The sequence below is a fragment of the Chiloscyllium plagiosum genome, chromosome 23, assembly GCF_004010195.1.
Source record: "Chiloscyllium plagiosum isolate BGI_BamShark_2017 chromosome 23, ASM401019v2, whole genome shotgun sequence".
NCBI classification, from domain to species: domain Eukaryota; kingdom Metazoa; phylum Chordata; class Chondrichthyes; order Orectolobiformes; family Hemiscylliidae; genus Chiloscyllium; species Chiloscyllium plagiosum.
In genome coordinates, this window is record NC_057732.1 from 49,389,286 (window position 1) to 49,411,772 (window position 22,487).

At 39.4% G+C, this 22,487-nt stretch overlaps 1 protein-coding gene and 1 long non-coding RNA gene across 4 annotated transcripts in view; one reads left to right on the plus strand and one right to left on the minus strand.

Annotated features, from left to right (window-relative positions):
- sfmbt2 (Scm like with four mbt domains 2) overlaps positions 1–22,487 on the plus strand; it is a 217,983-nt gene that overhangs the window by 175,265 nt on the left and 20,231 nt on the right. For all 3 annotated transcript variants that reach the window (XM_043714122.1, XM_043714123.1, XM_043714124.1), the window contains 6 exons: positions 1,299–1,438; positions 3,348–3,457; positions 8,305–8,480; positions 14,063–14,223; positions 16,197–16,463; positions 21,093–21,221. In XM_043714122.1, the coding sequence (XP_043570057.1) occupies positions 1,299–1,438; positions 3,348–3,457; positions 8,305–8,480; positions 14,063–14,223; positions 16,197–16,463; positions 21,093–21,221 (983 nt within the window). The remainder of the gene's footprint in view (positions 1–1,298; positions 1,439–3,347; positions 3,458–8,304; positions 8,481–14,062; positions 14,224–16,196; positions 16,464–21,092; positions 21,222–22,487) is intronic.
- Positions 1–22,487, minus strand: part of LOC122561853 — a 54,769-nt gene that overhangs the window by 18,866 nt on the left and 13,416 nt on the right. The gene's annotated exons all lie outside the window — the stretch shown is intronic.

Genomic DNA, 22,487 nt, shown 5'->3' on the forward strand with positions numbered 1-22,487 from the left:
TCATCTGTCTCTACTGTTTCCAAAAGATTCAACTTGTTCCTGACAGGTACTTCCCTCGGGGTCTCTTGCACCTGTCTCCTCTCTGCCTTCCTCATCGTCTGCTCTCTTCTGCTCTCTTCTGGTATGGTCGGTATAATAACCTCACTGAAGGTCTTGCCCAGAAAGATCTCATTCTCTCGGATGAGCCTTAAGGTCCTCGAGTTCTTTCATCAGTGCAGCAATATGCTCTGTCAGTAGCTGAACGTGCACACTCTTTCCACACTTATACGAGCCAGACACACCAGAGTCGTTGACCTCCCACATCAAGCACGTAGCGCACTGAACCAGCTTGGCAGTCATGTCTTCACCCTCTTCAACTGTGGCGTACTCACTTCGCTCAACCTCCTTGTCAAAGACTCCTGAGCTAAAGCCTCACTCTTGAATCCACAGGAACTTCCTTGGACCCTCTTTTTGGGGCAAGTCTGTGGACCTTTAATTTAGGTTAGAGGAGGTGGGAGGGAGGGACGCCCTACTTTGTAGGACCTGGGGTCTAGAACACACCCACTCAAATAACAATCACTTACCTTCCCAACTGGCTTTGCGCTCTGCCTTCACTTCCGCCCAGCTCCCGCCGCTCTCTGATGCGAAAAGACCGTTGGCGTCAAGGTAAGTTCTCAAATAACAATCACTTACCTTCCCAACTGGCTTTACACTCTGCCTTCATGTCCGCCCAGCTCCCGCTGCTCTCTGATGCGAAATGTTGTCACTGTGCTTGACTGTCCTCTAATAGAGGACTTGCATAGGAGAGTCAGTTATGGTTTTCATATACAGCCACTAAAGAGGGGTTGAGTGGAAGAGGCTGAAGCAAGTCAATTTTTTTTTACCTTCTCAGGCACGTTGTGAAGCAGGAAGAGCTTCTGCCTGCTCGCCAGCTGCCAGTCTGCCAGTTTCAGACAGTAAATTAAATCTCCCCTCTGAAGAGACCTGGGAATTGATGTTGTTTGGGCCACATTAGTTTGAGCCCAAGACAGTTTGCTGCACCTGTTCTCTACACTCAGTCATATTCCCCTCCCAGATCAAAATCAGGACTTTGTTTTTCTTTGCTTTTCTCTGTTGATCAGTTGTATATCTGCACGTTTTCAAACAAAGATAAGTATATCTTTATTTAGATTGTAAACACTAGCTTTCATTTATTTTATTGTTTACTTCCTTTGTCTAACATTACAGGTTTGTGTTATGGTTAGGTCTCTTCAATTTTAATATAGCTAATCATAACAAAACCCAAATCATGGAAAAGTTTATTTTCTTTCTTTATGTAGGTACTACCAATGGCAAGTACTGCTGTTCCAAAATATATTTCAATCATCGCTGTTTCTCAGGTCCATATCTCAACAAAGGACGAATAGCAGAACTTCCTCAATCAGTTGGACCTGGAAAATGTGTGCTTGTTCTGAAGGAGGTAGGCTGGATCGAAACATGAAAACCAGTTACTTAACTAACAGGAATACTCAAAATTGAGGGCTAATATTTTCTAGAGAAAGCCAAAATGCCCATTGGTTCCAAATTTAGAACTTCATGACAAATTGAAATTCCACCCTCCAAATTAAACACGTGTAATAACTCTAATGTTAACTGTAGTAAATTAGTACGCTTGGCAACAAAAGAGCATGAATTACAATTAAAGCCCGAGTAGTATAGATAGAATGAAGAGGAATAAAAAAGGAAAGCATGCATGAGAAGGAATCTGCCACCTGGAAGGAATCCAGGTTCCAACCCCTTTGTTCAGCCATGACCTCTTGCTATGTAATTTTTAAATGCAAGTGATCTAATTAGCCAGGAGGTGAGCCCATCATTCAAATAGAAACACCCAGGAGCTTTCAGGAGGGAGGAGCTGCCTGCCTGCCATCAGTACCTAAGGCAGAGAGCTACCGTGATGGAGGTTACTGCTACCTTGCTGAATTGAGCAGGCAACTCATAACAAGGCCAGGAAGTGGAAGCAAAGGAAAGTGGCTATTCGAACAAATTCAAATTATAGCACTGGACCTGATGCCAGTGGCCCATCAAATTTCCATTTTTAACACACAAAAATTACATTTCAAACCTTCCTGCAATTAACCCAACAGCTGACCAATAACATGCACCAGATTATTCAGGTTCACCAAAATAAAAATTGAAACTCGTGTTCCAAACTGTACCTCTTCAGATGCTTGTTTAGCACCTTAAATGAATTTTCAAGACTGTGTGAATAGACCATATTAATGGGATTGACTGGATTACTCTACAGAAATCAAACATGAATTTGATGGGGTGAATGGTCTCTATCATAACTCATGGTGTATTGGCCCAGTAATATGGTGACAAGCAGGTTTTGTGTTCCCTCTCTCCACCTGCTCCTTGAGAATTTGGCACAATCTCAGAGGCATCATGATTGCAAAACAACCTCCAGGTCTGCAGTTTTCAAATCACACCCGCAGTTTGTTTTGATCCCACAGACATTTGAAAATTCAGCCTTGAGAGGGAGCAAGAGAATTGCTGTTCTTTTGAACTGGCAACGAAATTCATTGAACTTTGGGTCTGAAACTCTATTAAATTGATTGTAATTCAAAATTAGTAATTTTACTCCTGGGTATTTGAGTCATTAGTCAGTCACCAAAGGTTGGTCAAAAATGAATGAATTAATTGCCTTGCGATGCAACTATTTAAAAAATCATAATGTTTTTTAATTCCTTCTTGTCGATAGTATAAACTAATATTACAAAACATGCTATTGTTGGTTTCAATTTTATAAACAGCATGCACAAAAAGAAAATTAAGGAAGAATCTCCATTTGGCAAATATGTCACACTTTGGAACTTTGTGCAACATTATTTACAGGAGCAACCACGTTTGATTTTAAAAAAAAATTCAAAGACACTCCTGAAACATGAAAAACCATGAGTGCACTAAGGTCATAATTTACTGTGGATGTAATTCTGTATGTTGCAAATCTATTTAAACTAATACGGTCTGTCTTTTCAACTTAATTATTTCAATTTAATTTATTATTTGATATTCTGAACTCATCCAAATGAATGTTGAGAAGAGTTCTGAACTAGTACAAGTTGCTGTTCCTGACTTATAGCCTTCTAGACTATTAACATCAAGCAGGACTTAGGATATGACCTGCTAAGAGAAGCCTCATTAAAGTGTCTTGTAGAAAGCCAATCTTTTAGCATTGTCACCAGATGCATAAAAGAATTTCAAATAATCAATTTCTCATATACTTGAAATATTCAGACAAAATGTGTAAACCCTTGATAATTTGATTTTAATTTTAAGATCATTAGCATTAGAATTGATCTTTGTACTTTTTGTTGCCTTTAAAATAGGTTCTTACTCTATTGATTAATGCAGCCTACAAACCAGGCCGTGTGCTACGGGAGTTGCAGCTTGAAGATGACCCAGAGTGGAACTGTCAGGAAGAGACACTGAAAGCCAAGTAAGTGGAACCTTGCTTACATGAAGATGTGACTAGTTGGTTTCAGAATAAGTACGTTACTGAATAATATTGAGTAAATAACTCATACTATGTACAAGCTGTGAGTTGCAAAAGGTAACTCGCCTGTTTTTCAGTCAACCACACATGCTGTTATGCACCTTTATAAATCACAATTTTTGATGTTTATCAGCTTAATTCTTTCATTCAACTGAAAGAAGAAAGCAGCAGTTTCCTGAATACTTCCTGTTACAGAAGTATGATACACACATTGTGGAACAGGTGTCCTGTACTCTTGCGCAGTTGCTTCATAGTTATTGAGTATTGTATTGGAACTGTCAGTGCGCGTGCTGTGAAATGATAAAAGTAGCAAGTTACGAGTTGCCTTTTAATCACAAGTAATCTTCAAGAAGTGCATTTAACTTTATACAACAGTAAAATACATGACTATTAGTTGAAGCTAGTTCTTTAAAACACACACAGTGCATACAAATAATATTTTTAAAAATATACAATACATTGACACTGAATGTGCAATGTCAGTAGGCAATGGAAGAAGGCACAATCAGACATCACTGGCAGTTACACTGAAAAATAGGCTGCATCCCTGATATATAAATTCAATTTAACTGTGCCTTTGAAATTGCTGAGTTATTACAAAAGATATTTGCAGTCCTCTTGCATTTGTCTAAAGGAACAGGGTTGCTGAAAATCTTGAATAAAGGTAGAAAGTGCTGGAAGTATTCAGCAGGTCAGGCAGCATCCATGGAGAGAAACAATTACAATTTAATGTTAATTGTGATATTTTATTCTAACCCTAACCCTATCACAGGTGTTATTAGGTGGATGTTAACGTAATTCTAGCCAAGGGTTTTGGGCAGAGGTGGGGAACCTTTTCATGTTGGAAGGCCGCATTATGTTAGTTGTAATCTAATAAGGCCGCATCCAAGAAACTTCAATTATACATTCTTCAAAATTCACATTATTTTGTAAAAATCTAACTACTATGTACTTCTAGAGTTGCATTATAACTAAATCATGAACATAGCAGGTGTCGAAATAGCCCTTATGACTTACCAATTGTTTAATTGTGGCGGTTAGTTTGTGAGGATTATTTCATTGAATTTTCTTTTACTGTCTGGTATTTTAAATAGATTCATTTTAAGATTAAAATAAAAATAATAAAGGTAAAAAAAATTAATAAAAGTAAAAGATTTGTTCTGTAAAATTTGTATTCATTCAAAAGGCCACACACAATGGCCTAGAAGGCCGCATGAGGCCTTAAGGCTGCAGGCTCCCCACCCCTAGTTTTGGGCTTTTACTTGTGAAATTCACTGAGAAAGCATAATTTCTGTATAATTAGCATTTTTTTCTTAAAATAATTGACCGATTTGGTAAAACAACTCTCGAGACTACATTAGCACCTCATTAAGGTTAATGTTCATATATATTCTTTAATCAGATTTGTTTTATATCAAGATGTATTGTTGGAAATTTATAGAGTTTATACTTTGCATTATTAGGTTTTATAGTATGATGTTTGATCACAGAAAATGCTCTTATTTTATTTTTTCTGACTACAATGTGAATGTAGAATTAGCTGCCAAAAGCATACAAAGTACAATACAAGGTTTTATACTTTTAAGTGCTACCTGTTTGAAACTATAAGTTTTTGGCTTGCTCATAAAAGAAAAATTAAAACAACTGATTTTCTATTTGTGTAGAGTATGTTTAATATTCATATTGAACTGCTGAAGGCAATTACTTTGAAAGCTTTTTTGTAAGTAAATGCATAATTAGCATGTAAAAGACTAGAAACATAGAATAGTTGAGCTTTTTTGTTTTGATGCAGTAAATACAATGACTAATCAAGTTAAGTTGTCATGACTAAATTAAGTGTGTAGAAATAAAAACAGCTAAAGGACATAAATAGATCATTTTTTAAAAAGGTAACTTATTTTAGCTTTCAAGTGAATGTAGCATTCTTTATATGGTCCCTACCCCCTTTGTCTTGGTCTGGCCTAGTCCATAACACTCAAAACATTCCTGAGAAAGCAACCCAGACCATAACTTTGCAATTTGTTTCAGTAAGTGTACAGTGAAAATTACTTGGAGTAAGTGAGCTAGGTTGACTCCTAGATTTTAAAACAGACAGAAATGTATTCACAAAATTTCACAATGAAATACAAAGAACAGAATAAAGAACCCCTACAGAACTCAGTCCATCCAAACTAGACCTAATTATGCTGTTCTGAATATACACAACAATCCCAATAAGCAAACACTCTTGAAAAACAATATAAGAAATGGAACAGGTGCTTACAGGTTGAAGTTAAAAGGGCAGAAAGAGAGAGAACCTGTTCACACAATCCACTGCTGAACTTCCCAACTTGTTCTGGACTGAACTAAACTGCTCAGCTAGAGAGCTGACCACTCCCCCTTCATTACACAGGTCACTTCCAAAACATGACCACTGTGGCCTGAAGTCTCATCTGTCTACACATAAACAAAAAAGCCTCTCAATACCCTTTAATCTCTGTACCAAACCAAACTAACTGGCACTGATAGCGGTTTATTACCCCTCTGGAAAAAAACAATGACATAGTATGCTCGAGAAAAGGATCAGCGTTTAGAAAAACGAAAACAGCTTTGTGACACACTGTACCACAAAGCTCTCAGCATATCCTTTTCTTCAGCAAGCATTTTGAATATTGACTAGTTTCCTGCCAGAGGTGTTTGCTTTATGGCATGGATCTCTGAAACAGTCAAGTTGTTCCTTAAAGCCAGATAATGATCAACAATTTCCACATATATAGAATTTCTTATGCTGAAAGGCAATAAATAGATATTATGTATCAATGCTGAAATGTTGTGCTGAATTTAATCCAGCACTTGGTGGGAAATACTGCAGGTGGGCCCATTTCATCATAGTGGTGGTCCTATGGCCAAAGCACCCCCCCCCAGTTAAGTCGGAGTGAAAGAGATTGATATGGACGTCCTAGGCGAAAGTGGGTACAACAGATGCTGGAGATTAGAATCCAGATTAGAGTAGGGTTGCAGGTCAGGCAGCATCCGAGGAGCAGGAAAATCAACATTTCGGGCAAAAGCCCTTCATCAGGAATGATATGGAAGTCCTGCCTGTCGATTAGGCTCATTAATGAGTCAATTTGATACACTTTATTCCTGAACCTAATTTAGTGATGGCTCAGGAATTAAATGGAGATGGGACAGTTTTACTGTGCCTGCAAATGTCACCGAGAAAACCTTGTCAACTTTGTCACTGATCAAGTTGCCAGACCATTGGGCTGCTCTCTCATTAAAGAGGAACGACTGATGGTAATTTTATCTCAGGCAAGGGGAGAGGTTGAGAAGGAGAGTTCTTCATGGTATCCTCTGTCAGTGATGGGAATTGAACCCACACTGTTGGCATCACACTGCTTCACAAGCCATTCCACAGGTGATACTTTGGTCCCTTGCTGCCCGGTACTCTGTGCCCAATTAAAAGACCTGATTTCAGACAAGGACGTGGTTACTGAAAGCCTCAGCATCCATCTCTTCCTCTCTTTTACAGCCCTCCTTAAAATGCACATTGACCAAGATTTTGACCATCCCTCTCAATGTCTCTTCAGCATCCAATTTTACCATGCATATTCGTGAAGTCCTGTGGACAAATTCTCTTTATTGAAAGTTCTCTATAAGTCCATATTGTTGTCACCTATAATCTCAGCAACAAACATTAAAATTCCTTTACTACAGACCAATTTGCTGCATTATTGATATAAATTCCTTCTTTAGCTTTCAGCTTGTTGGTATGAGTTTCTTTAGTACTTTTTAGACTGACAAAGGACTGTTGCTGTTGCAGCTGAGTGCATTGTTCATATTTATTGAAGCATGTTATGGTGTTCGGTCAACTGAGTTCTAATGTACATGTGTAACAAATGTACTTTTGTCTTGAATATTTTGATAATGATTATAATGATAAATCATTATAATCCAAAGTCATGTAAAATGTAAAACTGCTGAATACTGTCCGTTCATGAAGAGGATTTTGAATAAAGATATCAGAATTTGGAATAAAAATATTATCCTTAAATGAAAAGAAATGACTAAAGAATAGCATGGTGCAAGATTAAGAAATCTATCAATTTTTTCCAATATGAACATGAATGGAAAATCCTGAATTTTATTTAAAGTAAATGTTTTTCTTCTAAAGGTGATATTTTGGTGGTGATATTTTATTTAGAGGATTATTTTAACATCGTTATTAGTCTAATATCACAGAAGCTTTGCTTTAGTCTTTCAAATAAAAAAAGCAATTTGAGGCAAAGTCTTCAACTGTATTTTTCATTGTCTAACAAAATGGGCATTTTTCTATTAACTGTTAATGATAGGATTGCTGGACAGCCATTGGAAGGAAAGACTCTGATTCACTCTTTCCTTGCTGAGACAATTGTAGCATCCCTATTGCTGTTTTGATTGAGGTATTCTAATTCTATACAGATACAAACTGGAAGTGTGGAACCATAGGTCTATATGTCTTAGCAGCCCATTGAATAAATTTAGTCAGCGACTGGAGTTCAAATTGTACTAATCATAACAGACCTTAAATTTTCTGATCAATTCTTGTACCTTTTTTGAAAATTGAGTTTAAAAATAACTATTTCTGGTTGCACAGTTAAAACTAGAATGTGGGTTGTCAACTTCAGATTCACGTGGTGCCTGTTTTTGAGAAATTTAAGCAATTAACTAATAAATAAAATGAGCGGAGCAAAATAGTCTAACTTCAGCTGTACTTTTAAAGTACTTATTAAATTGTTTCAATTGGATTGTTTTTATCGTTTTATTCTAAGGTACAAAGGGAAAACATACAGGGCAATTATGAAAATTGTAAGGACAGCAGATCGGGTTGCAGATTTCTGCAGAAGGACTTGCATGAAGTTAGAATGCTGCCCAAACTTGTTTGGACCGCTCATGGTAACTGAGAAATGTCCTGAGAACTGCTCTGTTCACACAAAAACAAAATACAGTAAGTATTATAACTAGGCAAACTAGCAGTCTTAAATACATGAGCTGGAAATAGTAAGCTGTAAAGTCAAATTCTGTTATTAGTAAACGGCTTATTTGTGCATTGGCATAGCTATATAAGTACAGTACAAGCATTATTTGTTTTGAATCACCAATGCCCCAGTCAAAAAGATAAAGCCTTTGCTGCCCTTGTAAAATATAATTTTACAATTCCTGTTATGCTATCTACAGAACTTTAAGACAAGCTTTTAGTCTTATTAAAATGTAATTTGTATCCACTTGGGCCACAGAGTTCTTTCTCTCATCCAGGACTTTGAAGTAAGGCAAGAATTTGAAGGAAGGAGAAGCAATCAGAACAGGGTGTTCTGTACATCTTGGAATTGATTACAGAGAACTGTTAAGAGTGATTTGGGAACAATTTGCTTTTTCAGCTTCTGAGTTGCTCAACTCTTGTGCTTTTAATACAGCTGCTTTGGATTAGTATTGGTATACTACCTAACTACTTTGTACATTTGTTGGTGCTATATTTATCAGTTCCTGTACAAGTAAAGGATTGGAACCAATATGTTTTTCATTTTAATGAGTAGCTTGGATATTTAAGAAATGTATCTTTAGAATAAATGTTTAAAAAGTATTCTAAACATAACATAATGAGGAGGAAGGTATAAACTAGCATAAAGTTTTCTTAACGGATATAATCATATGAATGGTCATTTAAATCAATTTGTCAAGTTTTTAAAGTGACACATCAATATTAATGAGATCACCCCAATTAATCACTGACCTGACCAATGTTTCTCACACTTAAACTGTAGACATTGACTTTTTAGTTTAAGCTTATCGAACATCATAGGAATGAATTATTTGATCTTCATAGACAATAGGTGCAGGAGTAGGCCATTCTGCCCTTCGAGCCTGCACCACCATTCAATATGATCATGGCTGATCATCCTTAATCAGTATCCTATTCCTGCCTTATCTCCATAACCCTTGATTCCACAATCCTTGAGAACTCTATCCAACTCTTCCTTAAATGAATCCAGAGACTGGGCCTCCACTGCCCTCTGGGGCAGAGCATTCCACACAGCCACCACTCTCTGGGTGAAGAAGTTTCTCCTCATCTCTGTCCTAAATGGTCTACCCCGTATTTTTAAGCTGTGTCCTCTGGTTCGAGCGGAAACATGTTTCCTGCCTCCAGAGTGTCCAATCCTTTAATAAGGATTTAATAATCAAACCCAATGAAGCAAAGGGAGGGAGAGATGCTGAAGAAGCTGGAGGAAAAGGAATAGCAAGCTTGGGGGAAGGAGTCATAGGGTTGAGAATGTTCAAGAGATAGGGAATAGCAAAAGAAGATTTAACCTGAATAAGAATTTTCTGTTTAAGTGTTAGGTTTGCTGATTAATGCAATTCAGCAACAATTGAAGTGATCTGCAAGACGGATTTTGTTTGAGATAGGATTTAGACAACAGAGGTTTGAAAACAAATGGCAAATTGCAGACAGCTTTCAGGGTGGATGGGATGGCCAGAACAATCATTGGATGAGTTGATTCTCCAGGGGACAAAGGCATGGATGAGGTTGCTGTAGAGATGAACAATGTTAAGAGGCAGTCTTCTTGAGAAAGCAAGAGATATGAGATCATAAGTGCAGCCCCTGGTCAAACACAGCACCAGATTCAGTCTGACAGTTGTGAGGGGAACATGAAATCAATGATGAAAGCTTGTGGTTTTGACTACAGTCCTTTTGGCCTCAGAGATAGCTGAATGGAACCGTGTCACATATGACGGTAGGTAACAGACCAGGAGTCTGAGTGTACAGAGGTAGCATAGGGGAGACATGCAAGAGATCAATCTCAATGTTTTCATCACAGATGTGGAAGCATCTGCTGTAGACCCTGTTGAGCTGACATGTTCTTAGGATTTGTCCAGCTTGCTTAATAATAATGCTGTCACTTGATGATGGACACCCAAGCCCCCACCCTGAGGGTATTCTATGCCCTTGCCACCCTCTCCAAGTAGTGTTCAACATGAAGGAGTACTTATTCATCCACTGAGGTGGGTATGGTAAGTATTAATCAGCAGGATGTTTCCTTGCCTGTGTTGATTTGACATGATATCTTAAGACGTCATGGATTTTGAAGTCAATGTTGACGATGTCAAGGAAAATTCCTGTTGACCATATGCCACTGTACCACCACCTCTGGTGGGTCTGCCTGCTGCCAGGACAGGCCATAACCAGGGATGATGATTGCGGAGTCTGGGATATTGACAAGGAGTTTTTCAGGACTGAGACTACGTCAGGTGGGGCTTTGAGATAGCTCTCCCAATTTTGTCATAAGTAGGCAGATATTGAGAAGAAGGATTTTATAGGGTGTACAGGGCTTTGTTTCCAGTGTCCAAGCCAAAGCCCAATGGCCTATCCATTTTCATTACTTTGTTTCAGCTTTGTACTATTTGATCCAACTCGATGACTTGCTTGGCATTTCAAACAGCATATCAGAGTCAACCACATTATTATGGCTCTGATATCGCATGTAGGCTAGACAGGGATGGCAGGTTTCCTTCCCTAAAAAACATTCATGAATCACAAGGGTTTTTACAACAATTGATAGTGGTTACATGTCATCATTCAATAGCTTTTAATTATAGATTTTGTTGTATTCAAATTTCACCATCTACCATGGTGGGATTCAATCCCATGTCCCCAGAAATTTAGACTGGAGTTTGAGATTACTTATTCAATGACATTACCACGACACCACAGACTCCATTTCCCTGTCCTCACACTTACATTTGTGAAATGGGTGATGAACATGCTTGAATTGTGTGAGATCCAGAATCCTGATTGGGAAGCTTCCAACAGGGGATTGAGTGGTGAAAAATATAGGTCTAGAATCATACTTGAGAACTTTAGAAATGAAAGGGTGGCTGAAGATGGAACCGCAGCTTACATAAACAGGGGGTTGAGGATTGGATGATATGGTATCCTAAAAGGGAGGAGGCTAATGCCTGAGATAACATAATATAAGAACAAGGAGCAAGAGTTGGCCTGACAGTTCCATTCAAAAATGTCATGGCTGATCTTCTACTATAATTTGGATTTTCTCTTTTGGAATGAACTAAAATTGCAACTTCTGCATTATACACAGAAATATCCGCCATTGTTCCTCCACTGTCATCCCTGCTCAGGTATTGCACCATTGAACTTTGGCCAGCTTCTCCCTCGTAGCTCCCTAGTTCCCTTTATTCAACAGAAATATTGTCACTTCCGATTGTATCCTCTCCCTCTCAAATTGCAGATTGAAGCTTATTGTATTATGGTCACTACTTCCCAATGGCTCCTTCACTTCGAGGTTCCTGACCAATTCTGATTCGTTGCACAATACCAGATCCAGAATTGCCTTCTCCCTGGTCGGCTCCAGCACCAGCTGTTCTAAGAATCCATCTCCTGAGGCACTCCACAAAGTCTCTTTCTTGAGGTCCAATACCATTCTGATTGTCCCAGTCTACCTGCATGTTGAAATCCCCCATAACAACTGTTGTAACATCTTTGCGACAGGCCAATTTCAGCTCCTGATTTAATTTACATCCGACATCCAGACTACTGTTTGGGGGCCTGTAGATAATCCCAAGAAGGTCATTTTACCCTTAGTATTTCTCAGCTCTATCCACACTGACTTTACATCCCTTGATTCTAGGTCCCCCTGCGCAAGGGACTGAATATCATCCTTTACCAACATGGCCACCCCACCCCCTCTGCCCGTCAGTCTGTCCTTACGATAGCACGTGTAGCCTTGAATATTCTAATGCTTCGTGCATTCATGTATAGTATTTTTAATTTGTTATTGCCCTCACCCTTCCCATCAACCCCTATTTCACTCAACCTTACAGCATGATCCCTTTCTGAGTTTTCTGCCTCATTGATACAGTTGTCTTTCTTGAATTCCCTTGTTCTAACTTTCTCTCCAATTTCTTTCTTAAACATTCAGTTTGTCCCCTCCCCCCCCCCCCCCCTACCTAGTTTAAACGTAGCTGTGTTGCAGGAGCAAGCCTGCCTGCCAGAATGCTGGTCCCTAACCTATTAAGGTGCAATTTGTTTCTCTTGTAGAATTTATGCTTACCACAAAACATACCCCAGTGATCCAAGGATTCCTGCACCAGTTCCCCAGGCACACGTTCAAGTCCATTATCTCCCTGAAAACACACCCACTCAAATAACAATCACTTACCTTCCCGACCGGCTTTGCGCTCTGCCTTCACTTCCGCCCAGCTCCCGCCGCTCTCTGATGCGAAAAGCATATTTAATACTAATGGACAGTGATGATTTTGTGTGCATTTTGGAAGCTATTATTAATCCCCTTATGGCAGAACACTTGGATAAGGTAAGGGTAATCTTGATCAGGCAGAGTCAACATAGTTTTATCAAATGGAAATCATATTTAATTAGTTATTAGAGTTCTTTGAAGAAGTAACTTGTACTGTAGATAAAGAGGAACCAGTGGATGTATTGTACTTGGATTTCCAGAACAAAGGTTATTGCAAAAAATAAAATGTTATGGTGTAATTGGTAATATGTTGGCATGGATACAAGATTGGCTGACTGACACAAAGCAGAGAGTGGGAATAAATGGGTCGTTTTCTGGTTGGCAGGATTTCTTGAGGGTGTATTATAGAGGTCAGTGCTGGTGCCTCTACTCTTTACAATCTATATAAATGGTTTGGATGAAGGGACCAAAGGTATAGAAGCTAATTTGCTGATGAGGCAAACATAGGTAGGAAAGTGAGTTGTGAAAAGGACATAAGGAACCTACAAATAGATATAGATAAAGTTAAGTGAGTGGGCAATGATCTGTCAAATGGAGTGCAATATGGGAAAGTGGAAAATGGAAAATTGCCCAGTTGGTAGAATAAAAAAGAGCATATGATCTAAACGCTGAGATGTTTCAGAGCTCTATGGTGCGGAGTAATCTGGGTATCATAATGCATGAATTGCAGAAGATTAGTAAGTAAGTACAGGGAATAATCAGGAAAGCTAATGGAATGTTATATTTTATTGTGAGGGTAATTGAATTGCAGGGAGGTTATGCTTCAGTTCAGAGAAGGTTCATAGACTAATAGCTGAATGAGTGGATTGTCTTATGAGGAAAGGGCAGATAGGCTGGGCCTGTATCCTTCAGAGTTCAGAAATGTCAGAAGTGCCTTAGTTGAAATATACAAAATCCTGAGGGTGGATGTTGAAAAGATTTTTCCTGTGGGAGAAGCCAGAACTAGGGGTTGCAGTTTAAAAATAAGGGGTTGCCCATTAGAAATTAGGAAACATTTATACTGTAAGGGCTGTCAGCCTTTTGGAATTCCCTTCCTCAAAAAACAGCGGATGAGGGATCTTTAAATGTTTTTAAGGCAGAGATGGATAGGTTCTTGATTACCAAGAGACTGAAAGATTATCAGTGATTTACAGAAATGTAGGGTTGAGGTTAAAATCAAATCAGATTGAATGGTGGAGCAAACTTAAAGCCAAGTGGCCTATTTTTGTTCATTGTTCATTGTTCGCATGTTCATGTTGATTTTGGTGCATTTTTGTCCCAGCTTATTACTATGGAAAAAAGAAGAAAATCATCAGGCCTCCTGTTGGATATAACCCCTTAGAAAGCAACAACAAAAAACCCGCTAAACGCAGAAAAAAGCGCAGGTCGTGTTTTGTCCAAAAGAAAAAGCGCTCATCCACATCAGTGGATTGTGCTCCACAGGTATCAGCTACATTTTATTTAGAAAGGCAATTGCAGGTAGCTGACTGAATGTGGTAGAAACAAGGACTGCAGATGCTGGAAACCAGAGTCTAGATTAGAATGGTGCTGGAAAAGCACAGCAGGTCAGGCAGTGTCTGAGGAGCAGGAAAATCCATGTTTCGGGCTAAAGCCCTTCATCAGGAATAAATGTGGTAACTGCACGACCCTCAAATAAATACAGAAAATGCTGGAGAATTTCAACAGTTCCTCTTCAAAGTTGTAGAACTGAACATTCTGAAGAAGAGTCATATCTGATTTGAAATGTTAATTTGTTGCTGCCTCCACAGATGCTGCTAAATGTGCTGAATTTCTTCAGCATTTTCTGTTTTAGATTTCCAGCATCAGCAGTATTTCACTTTTATCTGAGCACAAAGAATTGGCATGATTTAGCATTTGCTTGGTATATAGAATTGTGGTTTATTTTCTTTTATACTTATATTTATACAATGATATATGGGTTAAAATAGTTAGCGTAAAACAAAGAACAATATAGCACAGAAACTGGCCAATCGAATCTCCAAGCCTGTGCTGACACATTTTGCCCTTCCATGTGAAAACTGTCTTTAATTACAGGATCTGTATCCCTCTATTCCCTTCTCATCCATGTAATTGTCCAGGTGTTTCTTGAATGCTGCTGTTGTCTGCTTCCACAACCACCTCTGGCAGCACATTCCAGGCATTCACCACCATTTGTGTGAACAAACGTACCACTTGCCCATTTCTTTTGAACTCCCAGCTGGTAACTATTTTCTGTACCCACTCCAAAGCATCCATATCCTTCTGGTAGTGTGGTGACCAGAACTGTATGCAATATTCCAAGCATAGTCTAACTGCATAAAGTGCCTATCCTTATACTCGGTGCTCCTTGAAATGAAGGCAAGCATGCCATAGGCATCTTTTACTATTTCAGCTGCCTGACTGCCACCTTCAATGATCTGTGGACCTGCACACCCAGATTCCTCTGCATATCAATACTCGTCAGGGTTCTGCCATTCACTGTATAATTTTCACCTGTACTTGACCTTCCAAAATACATCACCTCACATTTGTCTGGATTAAACTCCATCTGCCATTTTCCTGTCCATGCCTACAATTGATGTATAACCTGCCATATCCTCTGACAATCCTCCTCACTATCCACAACTCACCAATCTTTGTATCATTCCCCAAACTTAACTAGTTAGACCGGCCACATTTCCTTCCAAACCATTTATTTAGATCACAAATAATGGGCGGCACGGTGGCACAGTGGTTAGCACTGCTGTCTCACAGCGCCAGAGACCCGGGTTCAATTCCCGACTCAGGCGACTGACTGTGTGGAGTTTGCACATTCTCCCCGTGTCTGCGTGGGTTTCCTCCGGGTGCTCCGGTTTCCTCCCACAGTCCAAACGGTGTGGACTTGTTGGGCCGAAGGGCCTGTTTCCACACTGTAAGTAATCTAAGTAATCTAAGGTCCCATTATTGAATCTTGTGGAACCACACTAGTCTCAACTCTCCATTCCTAAAAGCATCTTTCCACCACTACCCTCTATCTCCTATGACTAAGCCAGTTCTGTATGCGGTCAGTTCACCCCGCATACTATGTGACTTCATCTTTTGTACTCGTGTACCATGAGGGACTTTGTCAAAGGACAGAGAGCAAGAGAAACATTTTGCACATTGTCAGGTTGTGGAAGAGTTGGAAGTTGAGTCAGAGACCATGTTAATATGTACAGGAATGAGATGCAGGAGGAGAGGGTTGTGGGGACATTATAAGGTTAGAACAAATGCTTTAATGGATTATAGACATGAATACATCTATTTTTATTGTACCTTAGGCTAGGTTTAAGTTTGAAGGCAATGAATAACGACTATTCTAAACCTTGGCAAAAATATCTATGTTTAACCTTTTAATTTCATGTTCACATTTTGTGTTTATCTGAAAATAACTCCAGGAAAATGGAGAGGAGAAGGAAGGTGGACAAGATATGATAGAAGATGAAACTGGAAGTGACGGAACAAGCTCTGAGCAGCGCGATGATCAAACAGATACATCTTCTGAATTGCCTGATGTCAAACCAAAACGATTACAGCGATTGAGATCAGCATCAGAACTACCCCGGCCTCACAAAGTAGACAGGGCAAAGCTAAAGAGAAGGGTGCGGACATTGTCACTTTCAGAGGATGACAAATATGATTCACTCAAATGTTCAGCACCAAAGGTAAATGTGTTCAGTGAACTGTAATTACTTTATATTTTCATGTTGAATCTATTTCTAATAAAACAACAACCTGTATTTATACAGTATTTGTAACATTGTAAAAATCCTAAGGTGCTTCACAGAAATGTTATTGGACAGAATTGACATTGAGCCACATAAGGTATTCTTAAGGATTATAACCAAAGGTTTAAGTGAAGAGATGAGTTTAAGGAGCTTCTTAAATGAGGAGAGGGAGGCTGATCTTAGTATGGATGTGCAGTTGAAATTTTCCCTGGACTTAAATATGGCCCCCAGATTACAAGAAGAATGAGCTAGCTCTGTACATTTACCAAATGTGACGGATGTAGCCAGTCGCTGGAGAATAAATGGCAGAATTTGTTGGGGACAGGAAAGCGAGGCAAAGCCAAACAAAATAATATCAATCTTCCTGATTTTTTTTGAGGAAATATTTGCTTAAACGGTACTGAATTTCACTTGAGAGTCAACAGGGCAGTGGTATTTTCACTGGAATAGTAACACAGAGACCCAAGTAGTGCACGAGGGATACAGATTTGAATTCCATTATGGCAAATGAGCAAATTTGGATTTCTTAAAAATCTGGAATTAAAAAGATAATGCCCATGAAATCACTGTTGATTGTTGTAAAAAATCCATCTGGTTCATGAATACCCTTGAGGGAATGAAATCTGTTGTCCTGTTCTGACGTACATTTGACTCCAGACCCATACCAATGCAGCTGACCATTAATAGCCTCTGACAAGACCTAGCAAGCCACTCATTTGTATCAAACTGTAAAAATTCTCAAATGAACGAAATTGGACAGACCATCTGAATCAACCTAGGGATTGTAAATGACAGTTGCAAACCCAGCTTCACACTGACTAGTCAGCCTGACGTAGTCATATTCGTGAAACTTTTGCTTATAGACAACATCCCAGACACTGCCACTGCTATCCTTGAGCAGATCATGTTCCTCAAGGAGGATAGACTCCCAAAAGTGGCAGTTCAGTGATATGCAGTCAGGAGGGATTTGCCCTGGGAGTCCTCAACATTGACTGCAGACTTCATAATGCCTCATATCAAGTCAAATATGGGCAAGGAAACCTCCTTATGGTTACCATGTGCAGCTGCCCTCAGCTTAAAAATCAGCAATGTTCCATGCTGAACACCATTTGGAGAAGGTTACTGAAGGTGTGAAGGTGTATAATGTACTCTCAGTAGAAGATTTCAATGTCCACCACCAACAGTTACTCAGTAGCACCACTGCTAACTAAGATCGTCAAGTCCTAAAGGACATTGCTACTTGTCTGGAACTACAGTAGGTGTTGAGGAAATCAACAAGATAAAGAAACATTGTCATCCTCACCAATATATCAGTTGTAATAGTATAAGTGGGAGTGACCACTTCATAGCACTTGTGTAGATGCTCGCCATTGTGCTGTGTGGCACTACCACTGTGCTGAATGGGATAGATTTCAGACAGATCTAGAAACTCAAGGCTGGGCATCCATGAGATGCTGTGCCAGCAGCAGAATTATATTCAAACACTACCTGCAACCTCATGACCAAGCATATCTCCCCCTCTATCAGCACCATCAAATCAATGATCAACCCTGTTTCAATGAAGAATGCAGAAGGGCATGCAGCATCAGGCATACCTAAGAATATGATATCAGTCTGGTGAAGCTATAATGCAAGAATACCTGTGTGACCATCAGCATAAGCAGCAAGTCATAGGCAGTTCACAGCCAATGGATCAGATCTAAGTTTGCAGTCCTGCTACATCCAGTTCAGGCTCCACAAATATCCCATTCTGGCTAGGGAAGCCCAGAACATCAGCGCAGAAAGATGAGACTTGAAGCATTTGCAACAATATTCAGCCAGATTTGTTGAGTGGGTGATCCATCATGGTCTCCTGTTGAGGTCTCCAGCATCAGAGATGCCAGTTGTCTGCCAGTTTGAATCAATCCACATTGATATCAAAAAATGGCAGATGGCAGTGGGTACTGCAAAAGTCCTGATAATATTATGCTCTAGAACTTGCAACATTCCTAACTAAGCTTTTCCCATGCAGCAACAATACTGTACCCATCAATGTAGAAAGTGTCCAGGTCTGTCCAAATAGCAGGATAAATCCAAACCAGGCAATTACTGCCCCATCATTGTAATCCTGATCATCAGTAAAGTGATGGAAGGGGTCACTAATGATGCTATCAAGCAGCATTTACTTTGTAATAACCCTGTTCAGTGAATCTCACTTTGGGTTCTATCATGGCCACTTAACTCCTGACCACATTACAGCCTTGATTCAAAGATGGACAAAAAAGCTGAACTCCATAGGTGAAATGAGAGTGACTACATTTGTCATGAAGGCCAGTTGTGGCACATTTGACCAAGTGTGATATCAAGGAGTCCTTCCAAAGCTAGTGTGAATGAAATTGGGAAGAAAACTGAAAGCCTATTGGTGTCCTCCCTAGCACAAAGGAAGATAGTTGTGATTGTTTGAGATCATTCATCTTGGTTCCTGGACATCAATGTAGAAGTGTCATATGCCCAACCACTTGCATCTGTTTCATAAGTGACATTCCCTCCCTCATAAGTTCATGATGATTGTACAGTGGTTAACACAGTTTGTGATTCTTCGGATATTGAAGGCGTCAATGCCTAAATGCAGCAAGATCTGGACAATATTCAGGTTTGGACTGACAAATGACAAGTAACACTCATTTCACACAATTGCAAGGCAATGATCATCCTCAACAATAGAGAATCTTACCATTGCCTATTGACATTCAATTGCCTTATCATTGCCGAATTCCCCACAATCAGCATAAAGGGTGTTACCATTAACCAGAAGCTGAACTGCACTACTTTATAAATACTGTGATCACAAGGACAGGACTGAGGCTTGGAAACCTGAGTGAGCAACTCACCACCTGAATCCCGGCTTGCCTGGATGAATTCAACTCCAATAACATGCTGTTATGGACTAAACCAGACCACTCAAAATATTCTTACGCTGGCAGCCCTAGTCTATAACTTTGCAATTTGTTTTGGTAAGTGTACAGTGAAAATTACCCGGAGTAAGATAGCTAGGTTGACCACTAGATTTTAAAACAGACATAGCTTTACTCACAAAATTACAGAATGAAACACAAATAAAGAACCCGACAGAACTCAACCTATCCAACTAGACTTAATTATGCTGTTCCAAATATACATGACAGTCCCAATAAGCAAACTCCCTTGAAAAACCAGTATAACTGGAACATATGCTCACAGCTTGAAGTTGAGGGGCAGAACAGAGAGAGAGATTTTCCACACAGCTCCCTGTTGAACTTCTAACCATTTCAAGACTGAACTAAAACTGCTCAGCTCAGCTAGAGAGCTGATCACTCCCCTTTAATTATACAGGTCACTTCTAAAACATGTCAGTTTGGCCTGAAGTCTCATCTGTTTACTAAAAAAACAAAAGGTCTCTCAAAATCCCTGTCATCTCTGTATCAAACCAGACTGATCAGAGCCTGGCACAGTTTATTACCCCGCTGAAAAAACATCAAGGACAGAGTCTCCTTGACCTAAGGAGCAGCTTTTAGAAAAAAAAAAGGACTAGCTTTGTGACAATGAAAGAAGCTTGACACCATCTAAGTCAAAGCAGCATGCTTATTTGACACCACACCCACAAACAATAAGTCCCTTCACCACTGGCACTCAGTAGCAGTAATGTATACCATCTACAGGATATACTGCAAAATTTCACCAGGGCTCCTTAGATCACACTTACCAAACCCAGGCCATATGATATAAAACAACAAGACCGAACTACCTGCAAAATCCTCTCCAAGGCATTCAATATCCTAACTTGCAAAGACTTTGCTGTTCCTTCAATGTTGCTGGGTACAAATCCTGGAACTCCTCCTTTGTTAGTAAATAGATTATAACAATTCAAGAATTGATAAAGGAAACTAGGACAGGAATTACACAGTTAATGGTGGGGCCCTGGGAGTGGGCTGAAGGATATGTTTCCATGCTGTATGACTCCATAAGCCAGTCTCCATTATCTTTTTGACGGCAATTAGCAATGGTTAATAAATGCCAGCCTAGCCAATGACACCCATGTCCCATGAATGAATTAAGAAAATGTCAAGCAATCTGACACTTTAAAAGACAGTGGAGAGGTTGAGAAAGACGGTGATAGTGTAAAGCTCAGATAAAGATGTGAGCTAAAAATTTAGTAATTTAAAAGACAGGAACAAATTATTTCTTCTCGGATGATCAAATATAAAAATCATTGAATTCACATTATTTTAGGAACGCCTGAGAAAGGGAAATATTTCATTTGATTATCTAGTTAACTTACTATAAATGAAACTGCTCATTACTTCCATTGTATCAATACTTCAAACTATTCTTTGTCATTTACCTCCTTGCTGTAACAGATTGCATACAAATATGATCATTGAAAAGGGTGTATACAACACAGCATTATTTAAAATGTCTCCCCCCTCTTGAGATGAATAACTCAAATATTACAAGGATGCATAGTCCTGCAGATGCTGTCAGCCTCCCATTAGCTTTTTTAAAAATTTTAGTGTGATAATTAATTAATTTGTTTTGTATCCACTGTAGGAAAATAGACAAAATGAAGAAGATAAACTTGTGCTAGAAAGTAATCCATTGGAATGGTCAGTGGCTGAAGTTGTCAGATTTATTAAGTCCACAGACTGCGCACCTCTTGCAAAAATATTTCAGGACCAGGTAATTTTACAAATGGATACTTTTCACAATTCAAGACACTAAGGAAATTAGTGCAAAATTATTGTATTTATTAAATAATTTGTTACAGAAAATAACATGAGGAAATGAAAACCTTTATGAATGCGAATCAAGAAACAGTAGTTTTTTTTTGTTTGTGATGCCTGCAATTTTGACATTCGGGATGATATTGCTATACTTTCCGATTTGTGCTGCATTTTTTCTGATTTTCATGGTAATATTTTACAGGAATAATATGTTCCATCTTTCTACCTGTCCCAAAACAAATGAAGTATGTTTGTGTAATATTTAGTGCCCCATGCAAACTTGTTTCTAAAATGTGTATTAAAAGCAATTTTGCTTTCAGCATTCAAAATAACTAAAAGACTCAACGTTTTGATGCCTAGAGCTTACTTTTATTGTATGTTGGCTCAACATCAGTATTATCAATTGTCATATAGAGGGATATGTTCTGTCAGGTCTAGTGCATTTTCTAACACTATTTTCCCAACTCATCTAATTGACAACCTACCAAGCCCCTGTGATGCCCTTGTTAGCCCACGATCCATAGCCAGAAGTATTAGCCACGTCTGAGACATCTGAGGAGCCCTGGCATGGATACTTCTTTTTAAAAAGTCGTTATCCATCCAGTCAAGCACTATCAGTCCAGAGTCACTCTGCATGGTTTATGCCATTCGCCCCAGATATGGCAACCAAAGAGAAATTGGGACAAGAGGGGTTTGGGGGTTGTAGAGGAGAAACGTCCTCTTGCCCCAGGACTGCCAGAGGAGGCCACACCACCAGAAGTCGTCAGTCTGGCCGAAGCTCATTACAATCTCAGCCATCTGGAAGAAAGCCCAGCAAGGTAGGAAGAAAGTCAGTGAACGTCTCTGCTCCACCAGGTTAAGTGTCACCATCTTCACTCTACTAATTCAAACTTAATTCACTTCTTCTACTACCTCCCACCAAGGCTCTTGCTCTACCATTCGTACTAATGCCTACAACATCTTGCCTCAGTCCCTCTCACCCACTTTATCCCTCACATTACAAAGCCTATGTGGCCTCTGCCTGCTTATTTAATGGGCTGAAAATGTGTTGCTGGAAAAGCGCAGCAGGTCAGGCAGTATCCAGGGAACAGGAGAATCGACGTTTCGGGCATAAGCCCTTCAGGAATGAGGAAAGTTTGTCCAGCAGGCTAAGATAAAAGATAGGGAGGAGAGTCTTGGGGGAGGGGCGTCGGAAATGCGATAGGTGGAAAGAGGTCAAGGT